At 41.6% G+C, this 16,034-nt stretch overlaps 1 protein-coding gene across 1 annotated transcript in view; it reads left to right on the forward strand.

The window, feature by feature from the left end:
• Positions 1–421: 421 nt before the first annotated feature.
• LPCAT2 (lysophosphatidylcholine acyltransferase 2) overlaps positions 422–16,034 on the forward strand; it is a 30,295-nt gene continuing 14,682 nt past the window's right edge. Inside the window, exons 1-8 of the mRNA XM_014883121.2 lie at positions 422–599; positions 5,944–6,083; positions 7,080–7,297; positions 8,547–8,659; positions 10,892–10,952; positions 11,951–12,009; positions 13,185–13,219; positions 15,152–15,206. Of these exons, the coding sequence (XP_014738607.2) occupies positions 492–599; positions 5,944–6,083; positions 7,080–7,297; positions 8,547–8,659; positions 10,892–10,952; positions 11,951–12,009; positions 13,185–13,219; positions 15,152–15,206 (789 nt within the window). The 5' untranslated portion in view covers positions 422–491. The remainder of the gene's footprint in view (positions 600–5,943; positions 6,084–7,079; positions 7,298–8,546; positions 8,660–10,891; positions 10,953–11,950; positions 12,010–13,184; positions 13,220–15,151; positions 15,207–16,034) is intronic.

Consider the following 16,034-nt stretch of genomic DNA (forward strand, 5'->3'; position numbering starts at 1 on the left):
CAAGAACCAGAATCACTGCACCATTCTCCTCGAAACGACCTCTGCCGTGACCATGACCGCGCTTGCCCCTCTCCTCTCTCAGATATCGCCCCGCGTCGCTCCCAGGGCTTGTGAACATCGCCCGCCGATCGCCCCCGGCCAACGAGGCTCAGCTGCGGTGGCGGCAGCGGGCACAGCACGGGGCAGGGCACGGCCAGGGCTGCGGGGACAGGGGGGACACGGACCCCAGCACGGAGCAGGGCTGCGGGACACGAGGGGACACGGACCCCAGCACGGGGCAGGGCTGCGGGGCAGGGTATGGCAGGGCAGAGCTGAGCGGGCACTGAACCCCACAGCTGCCTCCGCCCGCCTCGGCCGCCGCAGCAGCCCCGCAGGCCCGCCCGCCCTCACCTGCCCGAGGCGGGGCTCCCGCGGTGGGCAGGGCCGGCCGGAGCCGCTGGCCCCGGGCTCCGCCGCCGGCTCATGCGCAGCCGCCGGGGATCGCAGCGGCGATGGCGGCGCGGGTGCTGCCGCTGCCCAGGCAGCAGTCCTTCAGCCCGCCCACCGTCCTCAACCCCTTCGTGCACCCGGGCCGCCTCAGTGCCAGCGACAAGCTGCGGGTAAGGCTGGGGGGCGGGCGGGAGAGGCCGCCGGGCCGGGCCGGGCCGTGCTGCCCGGCGCCGGGATGCGCAGGGGAGCGCTGTGGCGGGGCGGGCACGGCACCCCCGGGCACGGCTCAGCCCGGGCGCGGCTCTGGACCAGCGCTCCGTGCCGCACCCCGGGCCTCCGCGGGGCTGCCAGCGGTGCGGGCTGCGGGGCACCGGGGCTTTCGAGCCCCCTTGGCGAGACAGAGTGCGGTGTGAGCGATGGAGGTTTGAAAGTGCCGCCGGCAGCCGGGGCTGCGGACCCGGCGTGCCCAGCACCGCCCGTGCCCAGCACCGCCCGTGCCCAGCACCGCCCGTGCCCCGCGGCGCGCCCGCCGGCGAGCGGAGCGGAGCGGAGCGGCCCCGGCTCTGCATCGCATCTACAGCTCCTGGCTCTGCCGGGAACACGCTGCTAGTGAGAGCATTTCCTTCCCCTGTTCGGCATTTGTTTCCTGATCTAATCTAGAGAGGAATAATCACGAGGAAGTTATTTGGACGGTCAAAGATGTAGAGGGCGATCAGCATTGAAAAGTCACTTTTTGAAATTAAGTTATTCAGCCTTTCAGAGTGCACAAGCTGTACGCTTGCTCAGCGCATACGCAGAGGCGTACTGACTTCAAACTTAAAACTTTTAGCACAAGATCGAAAACAAGCTTTTGGAAACATTTGCGCAATCATTGTTGATACACATCACTCCTAGAGAAAACGGGGTCCTGTTTCAAGAATTAAATACTGCCCATCAGTCAGTCATGTCAGATGCCTCAGCTCTAGAGTTAAGATGTCAACTTCTCTCTGATACGAAAAGATAAGACAGAAGATAACTTTTTCAGTCATGCAGTTTCAGATGCTTAACTGGCTTTAGGCTGATTTTAAGCCTGGGTTGGGGAGGGGGTAGTGAATCTCTTGGCTCTATATTGCAGGGTGTACAACAGAAAATGGTACCCCATATTCCACTGTCACTGACTGGTGTCTCTGGGTGAATTGAATCAGGTCTCTGAAAGGAGCTGTTCCAGTATGACTTGTGTACAAACACACACAAGACTTACAGGATACTCATGCAACTGAAAAAGCTTTGATTCTTCAAAACATTCTTTAAAAATTAAGTGATGAACCAAACATTAACATATATTTGAGGACAATGAGGACATCAGTGTGTAGGTGAAATTACAGAATTTTCTGCTGATGGTTAAAAATATCTGAAACTGATGTACAACTAAATATTTTATGTTTTCTATAGATCTTCCTCAAGTTATACATACTATTTGCCCTGAAGGTAGTTGGGTAGAGGAAATGTGAGAAACCTGGAAAACAATTTCAAGTCCTTTTATCCCCTATGTTTTACTAGTAGCCTGGAACACATTTCAAGTGTATCTGAATCAGTACCTTTAGGCATGAACCCTGAAGAAAACAGTTTCTTAATGAGGTTCCAGAAATGGGCAGCTTTCTGTGCTGGCTGTCCTTTCTGGAGGATGCACAGACTACTTTGAAAAGCTTGCACTTTTAGAGTTACTCCATAATGCAGCTGGAAGGAAAAGCACCCATCTGGGTTAGGACCTGGTCCTAGTGAGTTGAGGAGCAAAACAGTGGCAGAATTGTCAAGCAGAAAAGCACACAAGAGAGAAGCAACCTCTGCTCCTGTCTTGCTCAGCACTGCCAGTCAGACCTGCTGGGAGTCAAGGCCTTACCAGACAGTGTTGCTATGAACTTCAGAAAAGAGAAGTCTGTCTTCTCTTTCCGTTCACGTCAAGTGTAGTGTTTCTGCATTCTTGCATGTTGATAGTCTTGTTATGTCTCCCCATTCTGTACTATTCCTTTACCGTACACCAATGCAGACATATGATTTCAAAACCCTCTTTCTTTAGGAGTCCACAGCTAGATTTCTGTGTTGGTGACCTTGAATGTAGAGGCTGCTGTGGGCCTGATGAATGGAGCTTGAAAAAGTGAGACAGGGTAGCTGTTTGCATTTCATTCAGCTTCAAATATAAAACCAGCCAAACTGAAAAGTGGAGCAAGAAGATTTTACAATTTCTTGCTAGGCCTTGTTAATAGTTTACAAGCCATCTTTATTTGCCATTTTTATTTAGAATATGCAAAGCAAGGATCAGTTGAGCTATACTTAACATCTTCATGTGCCAAATTATTTTAAAAGAGTTGTCAAATAATTCTGGTTTACATCCTCTAACTGAAGTTGGCTGCAATTCATTATTGAGATTTTTCCTGTGTTTCAGTTTTAGTTCTTTTGTTCCTGATTGCTCACTTGCTGTCCTAACTTCTGAAATGCAAATGCAAAGCACAAAATCTAGTTTAAGTCATTACTGGATTCCAGTTTATTCAGAAGAGATGCTCAGTGGACTGATGCAATGATGAGCTATGTAATACCAAAACCAGCATGCTAAAAGCAGTATTTTTGGAAGCAAGCAGCTGGACTGTCTGGCAGAACTGCTCATGGAGCACCATCTTGCCCTGTGTGCACTGCTGTGGGAGAGCATCCATCTGATCACAGCCTCACATGTCAAAATATTTCAGTGGGAGTTGGGCTTCATTCTGGTCCCCAGCCTGCTCTGCTGCTGCTTCCTAGATAACTTGACAGCAGCTGAAGTTGAACAAAATTTCGTATGGAATTCTGTGGCTTTTCTGATAGACCTGCTTTTCCACTTTCCAGGTTCCTACCATCAGTGGAGGTATAATCCCATGTATTGATCAAGGATCAGTCAGCTATGGGAGTGGGACCCGGGCTGCCAGGACTGCTGTAGTGACAGGATATGCAGTTATTGCAGACACAGTAAACAGAAAGTACATGGGTGATTCAATATGTGGGAAAAGGTTCTTTGGATGACTCACAATAATTCTGTCTTGGTGATTACTGCACAGAAGCTGGAATGGCTCTGATCCTACTGAGTAGTAACTAAACTTTGTATTTTTCTCTGTATATTTTTCTCCTGTGCTTTCCCTTTTCTATTCTACCTTGACCTTTGTCTTTTCTGTCCTTTTCTTACCCTACTCTGCAGCTGATGGAGCAGAAACCAACTCTGCCTCATTACACAGTGACCTAGAAAGCCAATAGCTTGCATCAGCAAATCAGTACCACCTGTGCATTTGCCTAAAATAGATTAATGAATTTATTAAAGTTTTGAAGAAGAGATTGTTTTGCTTTTGCTATTGCATCCTTTATTTTTCATTTTAGGTCAGTACATATATATTCTTTTTTTCATGAAGAAAAACATAATTTTAAGTAAAACCACACTGATTTATGCTTACACTGCCTGTTTTGGATAACTGAATGCAGCTGAAATGTTGAACTGGACTATAGATCATAGTAAAAGACGATCCATATAGAGAAAAAAGAATCCCAAATCTAATTTTGGGAGACAAGCAAGAAGTCTTTTTTGGTTTATCTTCCTACCTGACTTTTTCAGATTTGCCATAGCTGGCACCAGAGTGAGTGGGAGCAATAGATCTCTAGGGTCAAACATGTTATGTTCATTTCTGTGATCCAGAGCAGTCCTTTACCTGTTGTCCATAAAGTTTTGGTTGAAATTCCATAGCTAGTTACACAGAACTGTTAAATAAAAGAAAGAAATAATGAGAACTAAGTGTTCAGATCTCTCCTGGAAACACATTGTATGGCAGTGCCTGCAGAACATAAACATCAACACAGTGTACCTGCTTATCGTGCTTATCTTAATTTACTCTGTGGATCCGTGTTTGGACTATTGTCACTGTGCCTGTGGAACAGAGGCGAGTCCTGAAGGCCCCCAATTCCTCTTAATCCTCATCAGTGTCAGAGGGTTTAGAGCCAGATGGCAGAGCCTCTCTTGAATATTGACAGGAGGAGGGTAAGAGGACAGTACATGAAGATGGAAGGGATTTGGTAGGAGGAAAAGGACTGTGTTGGTGAAAGGAAAATTAGAAGCAACTGACTGTATCAAAAAATTGGATAAAATCTACACTAAGGTGCTTATTTTCGAATATACTAAACTTGTTCCTTTTTAAAGAAAAGAGGTAAATTAAAATCCACTGTGATGTTAATAATCGCAGGTCTTGGAGGTTACAGATTATTTTGTAAAACTGACTTACAAAAAGCCTTGCTTTTTCTGTACAGTAAGAGGTCATTGTTAAAGAGCTGACTAAAAAGGTTGATTTTGAGAGAATAACAATGTTGTTCAGTTGTAGATTTTCTTAAAAACTAGTAAAGCATAAAACATAATAAGCTCACAAGAATAAGTTAAACTCTCTTAACTCTCCTTCAGTAACTTCTCCCATGCACTTGAGCTGGTGGAGCTGTCAGACTGTGACATGCTCTCAGATAAGTTTTGAGGGACTTGAAGAAGCAGGCCAAATAAATTTTTAGAAAATCACTATTACAGTTCTTTTGGGGGATGTTTTGTTTTGTGCATAGGTTTGCACACAAAGTGGTCCTCATCAGTGAGTGGCAGCTGAGCTGGATTAATGCCAAAGGGAGTTGAACCCTCTACTGGTTTCCTAGGAATGCTGGGCTCTGCTCACACAGCTCTCAGTCCCAGCCTTGCTCAATCTGCACAGTTGCTTGTTGCACCATAAAGGCCAACCTTCAGGATACAGTTTATAACTTAATGTGCTGGGGTAAAACAATTAAGAATTTCTTCCTGCCCTGCCCTGTACCAGAGCTGCCTGTGGTACAGCATAATGCCAGTACACCTGTTTCCTGGAGCTGTGCATGAAAATACACAAGGTAGCAATTCCTTTGGGAGGGCTGGGGATGATGTTCGAGGATTATTTGCAGTCAGGGCAACTAAAACCTTGGTTTTAGTCCCAACTGGGGGAAATAATGTTGTGTTGTGTGTTCACATCTCCCTGGAGCAGCAGTGAGGATCACTTGCAGCAGTGTTGTGACTCAGCACAGGATTTGTCATTTGAAAGGGCAAGAGTACAATTAGTCATCTTAATGATCCCCCTTGACTTCTGGATAGGCAGCTAGTGATAGAAAGCTCTGTAGTGGAGCTGTGTGTCAGCTGGGCAGACTCATCTGAGCTGTTGTGTGCTGCAGACCAGGACTAAATATAAACCAGAGCCAACAAACTTAGTTTACCCTCTGTGTCGAGCTACATCCAAGCCAAAAATGTAAACACTGATATTCCAGTTCTTCCTGAAATGGGAACTCAAAAGTGAAAATGAAATACCATTAATTACTTTCCATAAGAGCACTGGAATCATTAAAGCTTTCCTTACTAAATCACAAATCAATAATGGTAGTACTTTAAAATCCTTGTAAAGTAACTACACAGATAGCAGTCATTTCTGTTGATACCATTTCTTAAGATTTTTCACCTTTTTTTTCCAGAGTGTTCTCCAGGGGATTATTTTGCTTCCCCTCCGTGCCATATGCATCACATTCATTTTACTGCTAGCTTGGATGTCTGCATCAATTGCAACTTTCCGTCAGCCTGGAGGAGGATTTCTGCCACTGAAGGGATGGAGAAGGTGAAAAAGCGACCAACATTTGTGAAAACTAAGCTTTTTTTTTCCTAATAACACAAAGCTAGGGTCTAAAGCTTTTTTCCTTTCACTTCTCTTTTTGAAAAAGAGGATTCCTCAGTTTTACCCATTTATATAAAGCAAATTTTTAATGAGTGTATTTTATGACAAGTGGACCTTTTTAAATAGGTATATTTTCAGTTGTCTTGAGGCTAAAAAAAATTTTATAAGAACATGTATAGACTATCTGTAAGACAGGACTTAGTTCAGCAATAATCCTAACAGGATTTGAGAAAAGTAATTAAGTATTTTGTAACATGACATAGACTGAGCTCTTGTGTAGCCTTTGTCATTTCTGCTATGCTCTTATTCTATGACAAAATTAGCTTTGACAGCTCCTCTCAGCTGCATTGCCCTTGAAGTGGTATTTCACAGCTGCTTCTGTGGGTTCTGGGTTTCAGTTGCTCACTTCTGACCTCAAAGTACTGAAGTTCCCTTCTAGCCACAATGCACTGCAGCTGCAGGAGGAGAAGGAGACAGGGGAGGTGAATTCTAACAAGACCAAAAGATTAGTGAGAGGTTAGGAAAGTGTCCCTTACTGTGGGAACACGTTCGAGTAAGGTAACATTGTCATTTAATTTTTCTTGTTAAAATCTGATATTAAAAACCAGTATCAGTTATATAAATTACAGTCACAGAAAGGACACTACATCTGCTAATTACTCCCCTCACAACAGTGTTATGGTACAATGCCATGAGAAATAGTGTAGCTGGGAAGAGGGTTTCACAAGGTGCTGTACATTGCCTTGTCTTCCATTAGGAAAGGTGATGTCCCCTTCCCTACTTCCTTTAGCCCTACATTGTGCTGGTGAGTAGCATTGCTACCCTGAGTGGGACCCTCTTGCTGGTTAGAACTAGGAAATCTGTTTGGGGTTTTTCTTTTGAAGCACAAAATAAATACTGACTGCAAGCTGGATGAGATCTTTGTGTTTGTGTTTGAAGGAGGATGATCCAGACCACCCTCTCCAGCCTGACTCGTACTGCGTTCTTCGTGATGGGATTCCAAGTGAAAGTGAAAGGGAAAGTAGCAAGTCTAGCAGAAGCCCCAATCTTTGTTGCAGCCCCTCATTCAAGCTTTTTTGATGCCATTATTTGTGCCCTGACTGGAATGCCATCAATAGTGTCGAGAGCAGAGAATTTGTCAACTCCAGTATTTGGCAGTAAGTATTTACGGAAAAAAAAAAGGTACAAGTCAACAACTCGACATTGGGCCAAAAATTTTATGTCCTAAAGTGATTTAAGGGCAGACTCTTAAGCTCTTTAGCTTCCAAAGATACTGACAAATTATATCCAGAGAAATTCCTATGACACTTTATCTCTTTGGATTGGTAAAAATGCCTAGAAATTCTGCTGTTTCTTTTCAGGTATGAAAAGCAAATATAATTTTGAACTTGTTTTATGGTGAAAGCATGTTTTGCAGCTGCTCAGGTTGGAAGCTTTCTCTTTAATTCTCCCAGTAGTAGCTAAAAAAAATCTGATCCACTGCTGTCTTTTAATAGTGTGGCCCACAAACATGAGTGAAGGTCATTTCAAAACAGACCCAAACTACAGTAGTCTGGAAAATACCACATTTATAAGATTAAACCTGCAGGCACTGTTATGGATTTTTTTTTAATGGGAGCAAGACCAGGAAGGAATAAAACAGGAGTTACTCAAAAAGGAAATGCAGGGAATGGAAAAGATCAGATGAGTCATGCTTCTATTATTTTCTCCTCCTTCTGGCACAAAAAGAGTTCCCGTTTGCATTCTTGCTAGAATCAGCTGTAGACTTTCTGCTGGCTATACAGTAACCCAGAACTAAACACAGTAGGCAACATAGCAAAGTGTTTTCATAGAAAAGAAATGAACAGAGAGTATATTGATTTTAGCTTAAAAGCACAGGATCAGGACAGAGAAGATAATTCTTTGCCAGTTTTCAAATAACAAAGGTCCACACATTCTGATGTAGACTTCTGATTAAATGAGACGATTTTTATTTCTGTAATTTACATTGAAGCTGTGCATGCTTTGTAACAGAAAAGGGAAGGCTAAAAGTACATTTTGGGTGCAGTCTGCATAAGTTAGGCCTGAGCATGGCCCGTGAGCAGACCCAGTCAGGTCACTCTCTTAGAATTGTGTAGAAATGCTTAGTGAAAAATAACAGCAATATTATTAGAATGTGTTTGGGTGGATTTTACATGTTTATATCTACTATAAAGCTCCTCAGCTGGTAGGCTGGGTATGTCTTCTGTGTCTTACTTCCCATTTTGCAAAAAGAGAATAATCACACTCCTATCAATTTAGTCTGAAAGTTGTTTGTGTGGAGTCTGACTCCTAGTATATGAATAACAAGTTTTGGCTAAGGAAGCCTTGAAGCCGTGTGTTTTCTAAGGAGTGGTCTGAGGCAAATTTTTTTTATCTGTTTCACAGCAATTTTAAGATCCCTTCAGCCTGTAGCAGTTTCTCGTCAAGACCCTGATTCACGGAAGAACACTGTTGCTGAGATAACTAGGAGGGCATTGTCAAGAGGCCAGTGGCCACAGGTAATAAATACACGACTAACCCTAATAAATACACTGCTAACTTCTCTTCTAGCATATATTCCTATTCCCTATTCATTGTGCATCACAATATCACAAGTGACCAGCTGGATAGGATTCTTAAAATGTACAGAAATTAAGTCAGCTCTCAGGTATATGAAGGGTTAAGAAGGGAAAAATCTGATTACCAGAAGGAGTTCTGTTGTGACAAATGGATCAGCTAAATCCAGCCAGTACCAACTGCTGCTGCAAATGCAGATGCTCTTGACTTTCTGTCTCTTTTCCCTTGCCAAGTCTTAACGTGCTGCCTTCAGCGTAGCAGATGAATTGCATTGGTGTGTGTGGATCAGTATTCTGAAGTTAGATCATATAGCTGTGCTCACAGCAGGCAGGATGAGCAGTTGATGAGATGGGTAACCCAGACTGTCCAAGATCAGTACAAGCAGTACTTCAGCTCAAAACTTGAATTTCTCACATAGAGTATGGACAAGATGGAGCTCAGTTCACTGTTCAGGTTAATAATACACTAAACCTTAAAGACTTTTAGATTGATCTGAACTGTGGAAGGGTTTTGACATGGAAGCAATAATTGCTGCTTCTGCAGTGTTTCCCATAGTCATTCCTCAGCAGCAAACTGCTGTTCTGCTTCCAAGTCCTGGATGACTTTCCATATGGAAGAGCTAATGGGGCAAGGGCTGATCAGGAGGGAGGAAGGTGTTGAGGCAGCAGCTCTGCTGCTTATATGAAAAGCAGAGGCCTGGGATGGAAATCCACATCCTTTGGAAGCAGAAAGACTGGGAATAGTTTTGCATCTACAGGTATCCCATTTGGGAGTGCCTTTTGGGAAGATTAGCACTTGCCATTTTTTTTATAATGGCATTATTTACACATTTAATACATTTTTACTTTATAAGTACTTTTCTAAAAGTTTTTTTAACATATAGGATACTTTGATAAATCTCTTTTTCTAAGCTACTCTAAATAATTTTAGAGCCTCCAGTATTTTTTTTAATTTGTCAGTTCAACATGCACATGCCAGCTTTTTTTGATACTGGGCTTACAGACTACACTGGTGCTTATGATTTGCTAAACTGTTATGGATGAATGCCCTGGTAGACCTGATCTCTACTGAAAGCAGCATGGGGAGGAAAGGGAAATGGACTCCTGCACCAGTGCTGCATTGGGATGAAACCCAATAGATATATATTGTGGCATAAATAGATTATGAGTCAAGTAATCTGGGAATCTCCAAGACTGAGTCAGTGGTACAACTGAGGGTGTCACTGGGTGGTTTCTAGTCCTGTGCCCTGGCCACACTTTCTGATTACAGGATGTGTTGTGGAGAGCTGGCTGTAACTTGCTGTGTGCACTTGGCCCTGCCATACTCTTGAGCAGTCAAGAGTGTGACCTTGGGTGTGACCTACTGAGGCGTCTTTCACGGGTAGCCTTGACCTGTTCATTTAGGCTGAACTGGGAGCACACCTTGAACACTTGTTCCAGATCATTTTGTGCTGGGGTGTTTTCAGAATGCTGCTTATGATCTTGTAGTGTTGTGAGAAACACAAAGGTTGTGTTCCAGAGGGGGCTGGATTCAGTGTGTCACACTGCAGTTCCCAGTGCACTTCATGTACTATCTCAGACACTAATTCAGAAACCTTCTGGGTGCTGGTGTGTCTGAGTCACTGGGGTTCAGAGGCTGCTGTGGTGTGTAACACCTTCAGAGCTCTGCCCCACAGCACATGCCTCCTCTGCCTTTTGCTCTGCTGCTCAAGCTGTGATCTCATCACAGCTGGCATCTCACTGATAGCATCTCCACATGGAAATGCCCAAGTACCTGATGCAATTCCTTGCAGCCAGACTCCTGTATTTATACACCCAGCAGCTCAATAAGGACCTGCTGCCAGAGGAACAATTCTGTTATTACCAACACTAAAATTACAAATGAAACACTGAAAGCCTTTTGTACCATATTTCTGAACTGATAAAGGCCTTTTCCTAGAGCTCCTTTCTTAGAAAGCCTTGTTTCCAAATCAGCATGGACCAGGTTAATAATACTGTGAGCATCCTTCATTAATATGTTTGTTTCCTTTGGAAACAGTAATGATATTCCTGTAATACAGTACAACAGGTCACAGAGCTTGCATAATGTCAGCTTGTGCATAACAGATACTGAAATATAATCCTTTTATGAAATATATGTATATGTTTATATTTTTCTCTCTCTTTAAATCCAAGATACTGATTTTCCCAGAAGGCACCTGCACAAACCGATCCTGCCTGATCACATTTAAACAAGGTGAGAGATTTTATCCCATTGTTGTTGGGAAAAAATATGTGATATTAATTTGATAGTTGTAGTAAGGACTGAACTTGTTGAAGGTACATCATCCACAACAGTGCTGTAGTAATCCCTTACATTATTAAAGTTTCAGTGGCACTAAACCCAGTCTTTTATACCAGTCAGCTACTTCTCTGGTTTGTGCTGTTGTGTAGGATGCAAAGTATCTGTGACGTATGTGATTAGTTAGTTGGTGGATTTTTCTGGATACAGTTTTCATCTAATTTATTTACTCAGAAACTCAATTGGGATTGTTAAGAAATGAATGTATGAACTTGCTCACATGATGTTCTTTTATCCCAGCTAACAGTTGGGCTGTCTTAGATTCCTGTAAATTTTACCATGCAAGACTTGGCAACCAAGTTACAAAATGTCTTAGTGCTTAGCAAGCCAGGACAATACATCATTTTTAACACAAAAACATACTTCATTGCATCACTGATCATTAGGTTGTTGTGCCAGCCTTCAGTTAAGAAAGGAGAGCAACCTGACTTTAACTGTTTTACAGTTTCGTGGGTAGAAGTGTTACAAAACCACTACTGCATGCCCAGATCCCTATCACTTGTGATGATTAGAACACAGAATGATTCAGGAAATGCTCAAAAGCCTTCTTAGCATCTCATCATTTGAAATTAATGCCCATTAGCAGAGAAATAATGCACAGAAAATGAGTTTGAGCAGTCCAGGGATCTTAGGCAGCTTTCTCCTTGAGATAGAGTCGAACCTTTTTTCTGTCCTGACATCTTGGTGGTTGTGCTGCTGATTTAAAAACAAATAAAAAACAACCTACAATATACATAAAACCCAATTCAAACAAAAAACAAAAAACTGAAGTAGAACACTTCTCATTCTCCTTGCATTTTTAAAAATGTCTCCTTCCAGGTGCTGTTGTAAATAAATCATTTAAAGCTTCCAATTGCTGTATTAAGCTTAGTTGTTCTAATTTGTGGCTGCAGGTGCCTTTGTTCCACGAGTCCCTGTCCAACCTGTGCTACTCCGATACCCCAACAAGCTGGTGAGCAGAACATTCTTTTGTTACTAACTAGTAATACAGAAAGCAAAAGCCCAACTTAAGTGGTACCTACAATAAATATGTTGCATTGTCACTGACGAATATATTGTCCTGAACTTTAGCACTGAAGAGCTCCTGGGAGCAGCCAGGCTTCCCAAGTGTCACCATGGTGTAGTTGCTGTTGTGACTGTGAAAAATTACTGCTGGGCTTCTTAGCTAAAGAGGGGAGACAGGAAGGTATTGCAGCGGAAGTTGGAAACTTCCTGCAGTGCCACGGAGCCTGTACTTTGAAGTCTAAAATGGACACAACTTCCTATTAGTCATCATTTTTTGGTTAACCTCAAGATAGCCTTTCTGCAAAGGGACTTGAAAAGTTTCTGAACAGAAGCAAAGCTGATGCAGTACATCCAACACCCTCCTCAGGGGAGCAGCTTTGCAGATGTTCTTTTCATACAGCATTCCTTGTGGAGCTCCACTCCACCTGTAAAAGGCTGGAACCTTTTAAACTTTTTTTTAATTACCTGGTCATCCAAAAAATCCGGAAAAAACCAAACTTTCCCTTCCTAATGTTTTGTTAGGATTAAAAATATGGTTGTTACTGTTATTTGCAAAGACTCCTTTGTGTAATTCTTTTACAAATGAATGTTAAAAGTAAACCACTCAAGGGGGTTGGTATTGCATTTCACTGGTAAAATTTAAGGATCTGCCAGTACACACTGTAAAAATCATGTATAAGAAGTAATAAACATAGAGAAAAAAAAAGAAAAATCAAAATACCAAAGAAAAAGCATGATAAATTATGCAGAAATGTCCTTAAAAACTAAATGAGACATATTTATGAGAATGCTTCTCTAAAGGGAGTAGTAAGGCCCACTGACAAAGTCTTACTAATTTTTCTTTTCCCTACTTCTGTTGTTTAGATCGGAGTGAATGATTTACAATATCTAGCTAACTATAAATGTCATTCCCAATCGTTCATAAAAGTCTGCCATGCTTATTTCCAAATATTTAAGGCAAGGAATCCTATTTGCCTTAGCACCTTTATTTATTTTCACTACAGGCCTATAAAAACATCATCCACTTTTACTAAACTTGTGCCTGTTTTAAATTGTAACTTATCTGCTCGCTGACTTCCATCTGGTTTTGTCATACATTTCTGTGTTTTATTTTTTCCTTAGGATACTGTGACCTGGACATGGCAGGGCTATTCATTGTAAGTTTCTTAATCCTACTGAAAATTACATACAGAAATTTTTCCCCTGTTGCTACATAGTCTGCCAAACAGATTCTACTAAGCCAAGACACATGTTCTTCTAGATCTGTTTTTATGAGGGGGAAATACCTGGGGATAATGCTGTCATGCAGTTGATTTCATATCTGAATGGCTAGAGAAAAGGTTAGCAAAGGAGAGTACTCCACTTTTTTTTTTCATTCTCTCCTGATTTGCACATTACACTAGAACAAAGGAAAGAGGAGTATTAAAGAACCTTCACGACTGCACTGAAAATGTCTGGAAAATACTTTTCACCTTACAAACATTCATTAAAATGCGCATTTTCAGAATTTCTATACAACATTTTCATGTGAAATATGTAGAGTATCTAAGTACAGTAGTCCTGGTTTACTAACTAATATTTGTAAGGCAGCTAATTTTGAAACATATCTGGCCTAGTGGAGCAGATATAAGCACCTTTTAAGCTGTCTTTATAAATTGCATATATATAAATATATATACACACTTTTTTAATATATATAATCCTAACATCTGCACACTTAGACAGTGGACATGATAAAATATCCATTTTGGTTTCTCAAGATTTTTTGCTGATGCATTTATCAGCATACTGAGACTAATGACCATTGCAAATTCAGTACATACTACAGATTACCTCTATGGAGGATTTATGCTGAAAGATTAAAATAGAGCTATATCTTCAGTTATGATAGGTGGAGTAGGAATAGGCAAAAAAGGAAATGAAATTAGAGGTATTCCCGTGGGAGGGAGGAGGCTGCCCATTCACTCAGAACGGAGAAATCTCTAAGCCTGATGGCTGGATGGTGAAGGCTCAAATCAAAACCTGTGAGCAGGTGAAAAGAACTGCTTAGCAAAATCATTGAGGAGAGAAGGGATGAATGGAGAAGATGCCATAGATTCTTAACAAAACTAACTGGAAACAGGAGAAGACTATTCCCTGCACAAACATGCAGATCACAAAATGCAGAACTGTCTCACTCTTTGTAAAACTTTCTGGATATTGCAGCCAGGACGGGACAGCACCAGTGTCCTTCTCAGAAACCTCCTGACATACTTCCTGCTTTCACTTACTACTTCTCTCTTGCTTTGGTGACTTGCTGGGAAGAATACCTGATGTTATGTGTCAGAAAAGCAAGCATTAAGAGTGGACTCGTGGATAGACAGGATCCCATAGGTTCTCTTGCCTTTTCCCTTTTCTATTTTGTCCAAAACAAGAACAGAGAAGGACTGCTTGGAAGTTTTCTATTATCATATATCTGCTGTAAAGATCAAATGTGCATTTCTGCTTAAATATCACAATGAAAAGCATGTCAGAAGTAGAAGTGACTGTGCTTATCCTCTTCAGCAGTTCCTTCCTCCCCCTGGCTTATCTGTTGATCCTAAAATTTGCGATTTTTTAAAAAAGCACTTATGGTTCTGACCCTCCTGGCACTTCATTAACACATCTGTGTAAATGTTACTGTAATTTGCAAAATGATTAGCAAGAAGTAACAAATCCAGTTCTGCATAAGGAAGTTACTGGTCCTATTTTGCAGCTGAGAGAATAAAAGAATGTAAAGCTACTTCTCAGAATCACATCTTAAAATCCAGTATCCATGGACCTCCTTGAAAAGAGGGAGACATTTTATTGGCCAAAGAGCTGTGTAAAATTGTTAATGTGCATGAGAGCAGACAAGTTGCCTGCCCTGTGAGCAATCAGCACCTACATACAGAAGCCCTGTTAGAAGAAATGTGAAAAGTAACTTTTTGGGAAACTTCACTGCAAGGTACTTAAATACCTTGCATAATAATGGTTTTGGTTTTTCATGTTTTAAAAAGTTTAATCTATTGACATGCAAATACTTTTGTTTTAAATAAGTGAAATGTGTTTTTCTTCCTCTTTGCCTGCAGTAAAGAGCTGTGCATAATGACACTCTGTCAGGTCTTCACAAGATTAGAAGTTGAGGTAAGAACTGGAAATATTTTTTTACTAAGATTTAGCAACCAGGGAATTTCTGCTTCAATATAAATGCATTATTCACGTTACTAGTTACTTTTAGTGATCAATAAACAAATGTCTCAGAAACAAGAACAAGCATCACAGTAAGTAATAGATTTAATTTCTTGTCCATACGTATGTATCATTCTGATAAGTTTCTAAGACAGCTGTCAGGAATGTCTTTATTTTTAGAGCATTATAAAATCACTGTTAATTATCACCACATGAATTCTACAGATGTTAAAACTAAGAATTAACATACATTCTGTCAAAGGTAACAGCTTCTTTTTCCCACCTCCCCGTTTCTCTGATCCATTCAAAGTAACCTTCTCTTCCTCACCATCTCCCTAGACTGGACTCTCATAGATTTCTACAACTAAGAGCTCATTCAAGTACTTGTGCTGAGCTCATGTAAGGAGCCAGTTCCCTTGATCATTAAAATCCACTGCACAGCACAGAGACAGATGAATGACAACTGAAACAACATCCACGCTTCTTAATGTGAGCACACACACTCCGACTGCTCTCTGTCAAAGAGGCAGCTTTCAAAACACATTCCTTACCAGAAAATAAAGAATTGTCAGTGTGGACTAAGCAGCTTTAGGTACCTGAGGAAGGGGAGAAAATGACATGTTTTGCTGTTTATGTGTAAAATACAGAATTTAGCCGAGTCCAAAGCTTTGTGAATACAAGCAGGATTGTTACTGCTAAAAATTGCCAATGTAGTCTGTGTGTCACGTGTCTATGGAACAATGAAATTCATTTTAAGGGAGCATCTCATTACTCTATAGTGTA

This window comes from Sturnus vulgaris, chromosome 12, assembly GCF_052056855.1.
Source record: "Sturnus vulgaris isolate bStuVul1 chromosome 12, bStuVul1.hap1, whole genome shotgun sequence".
Taxonomy (NCBI): Eukaryota; Metazoa; Chordata; class Aves; order Passeriformes; family Sturnidae; genus Sturnus; species Sturnus vulgaris.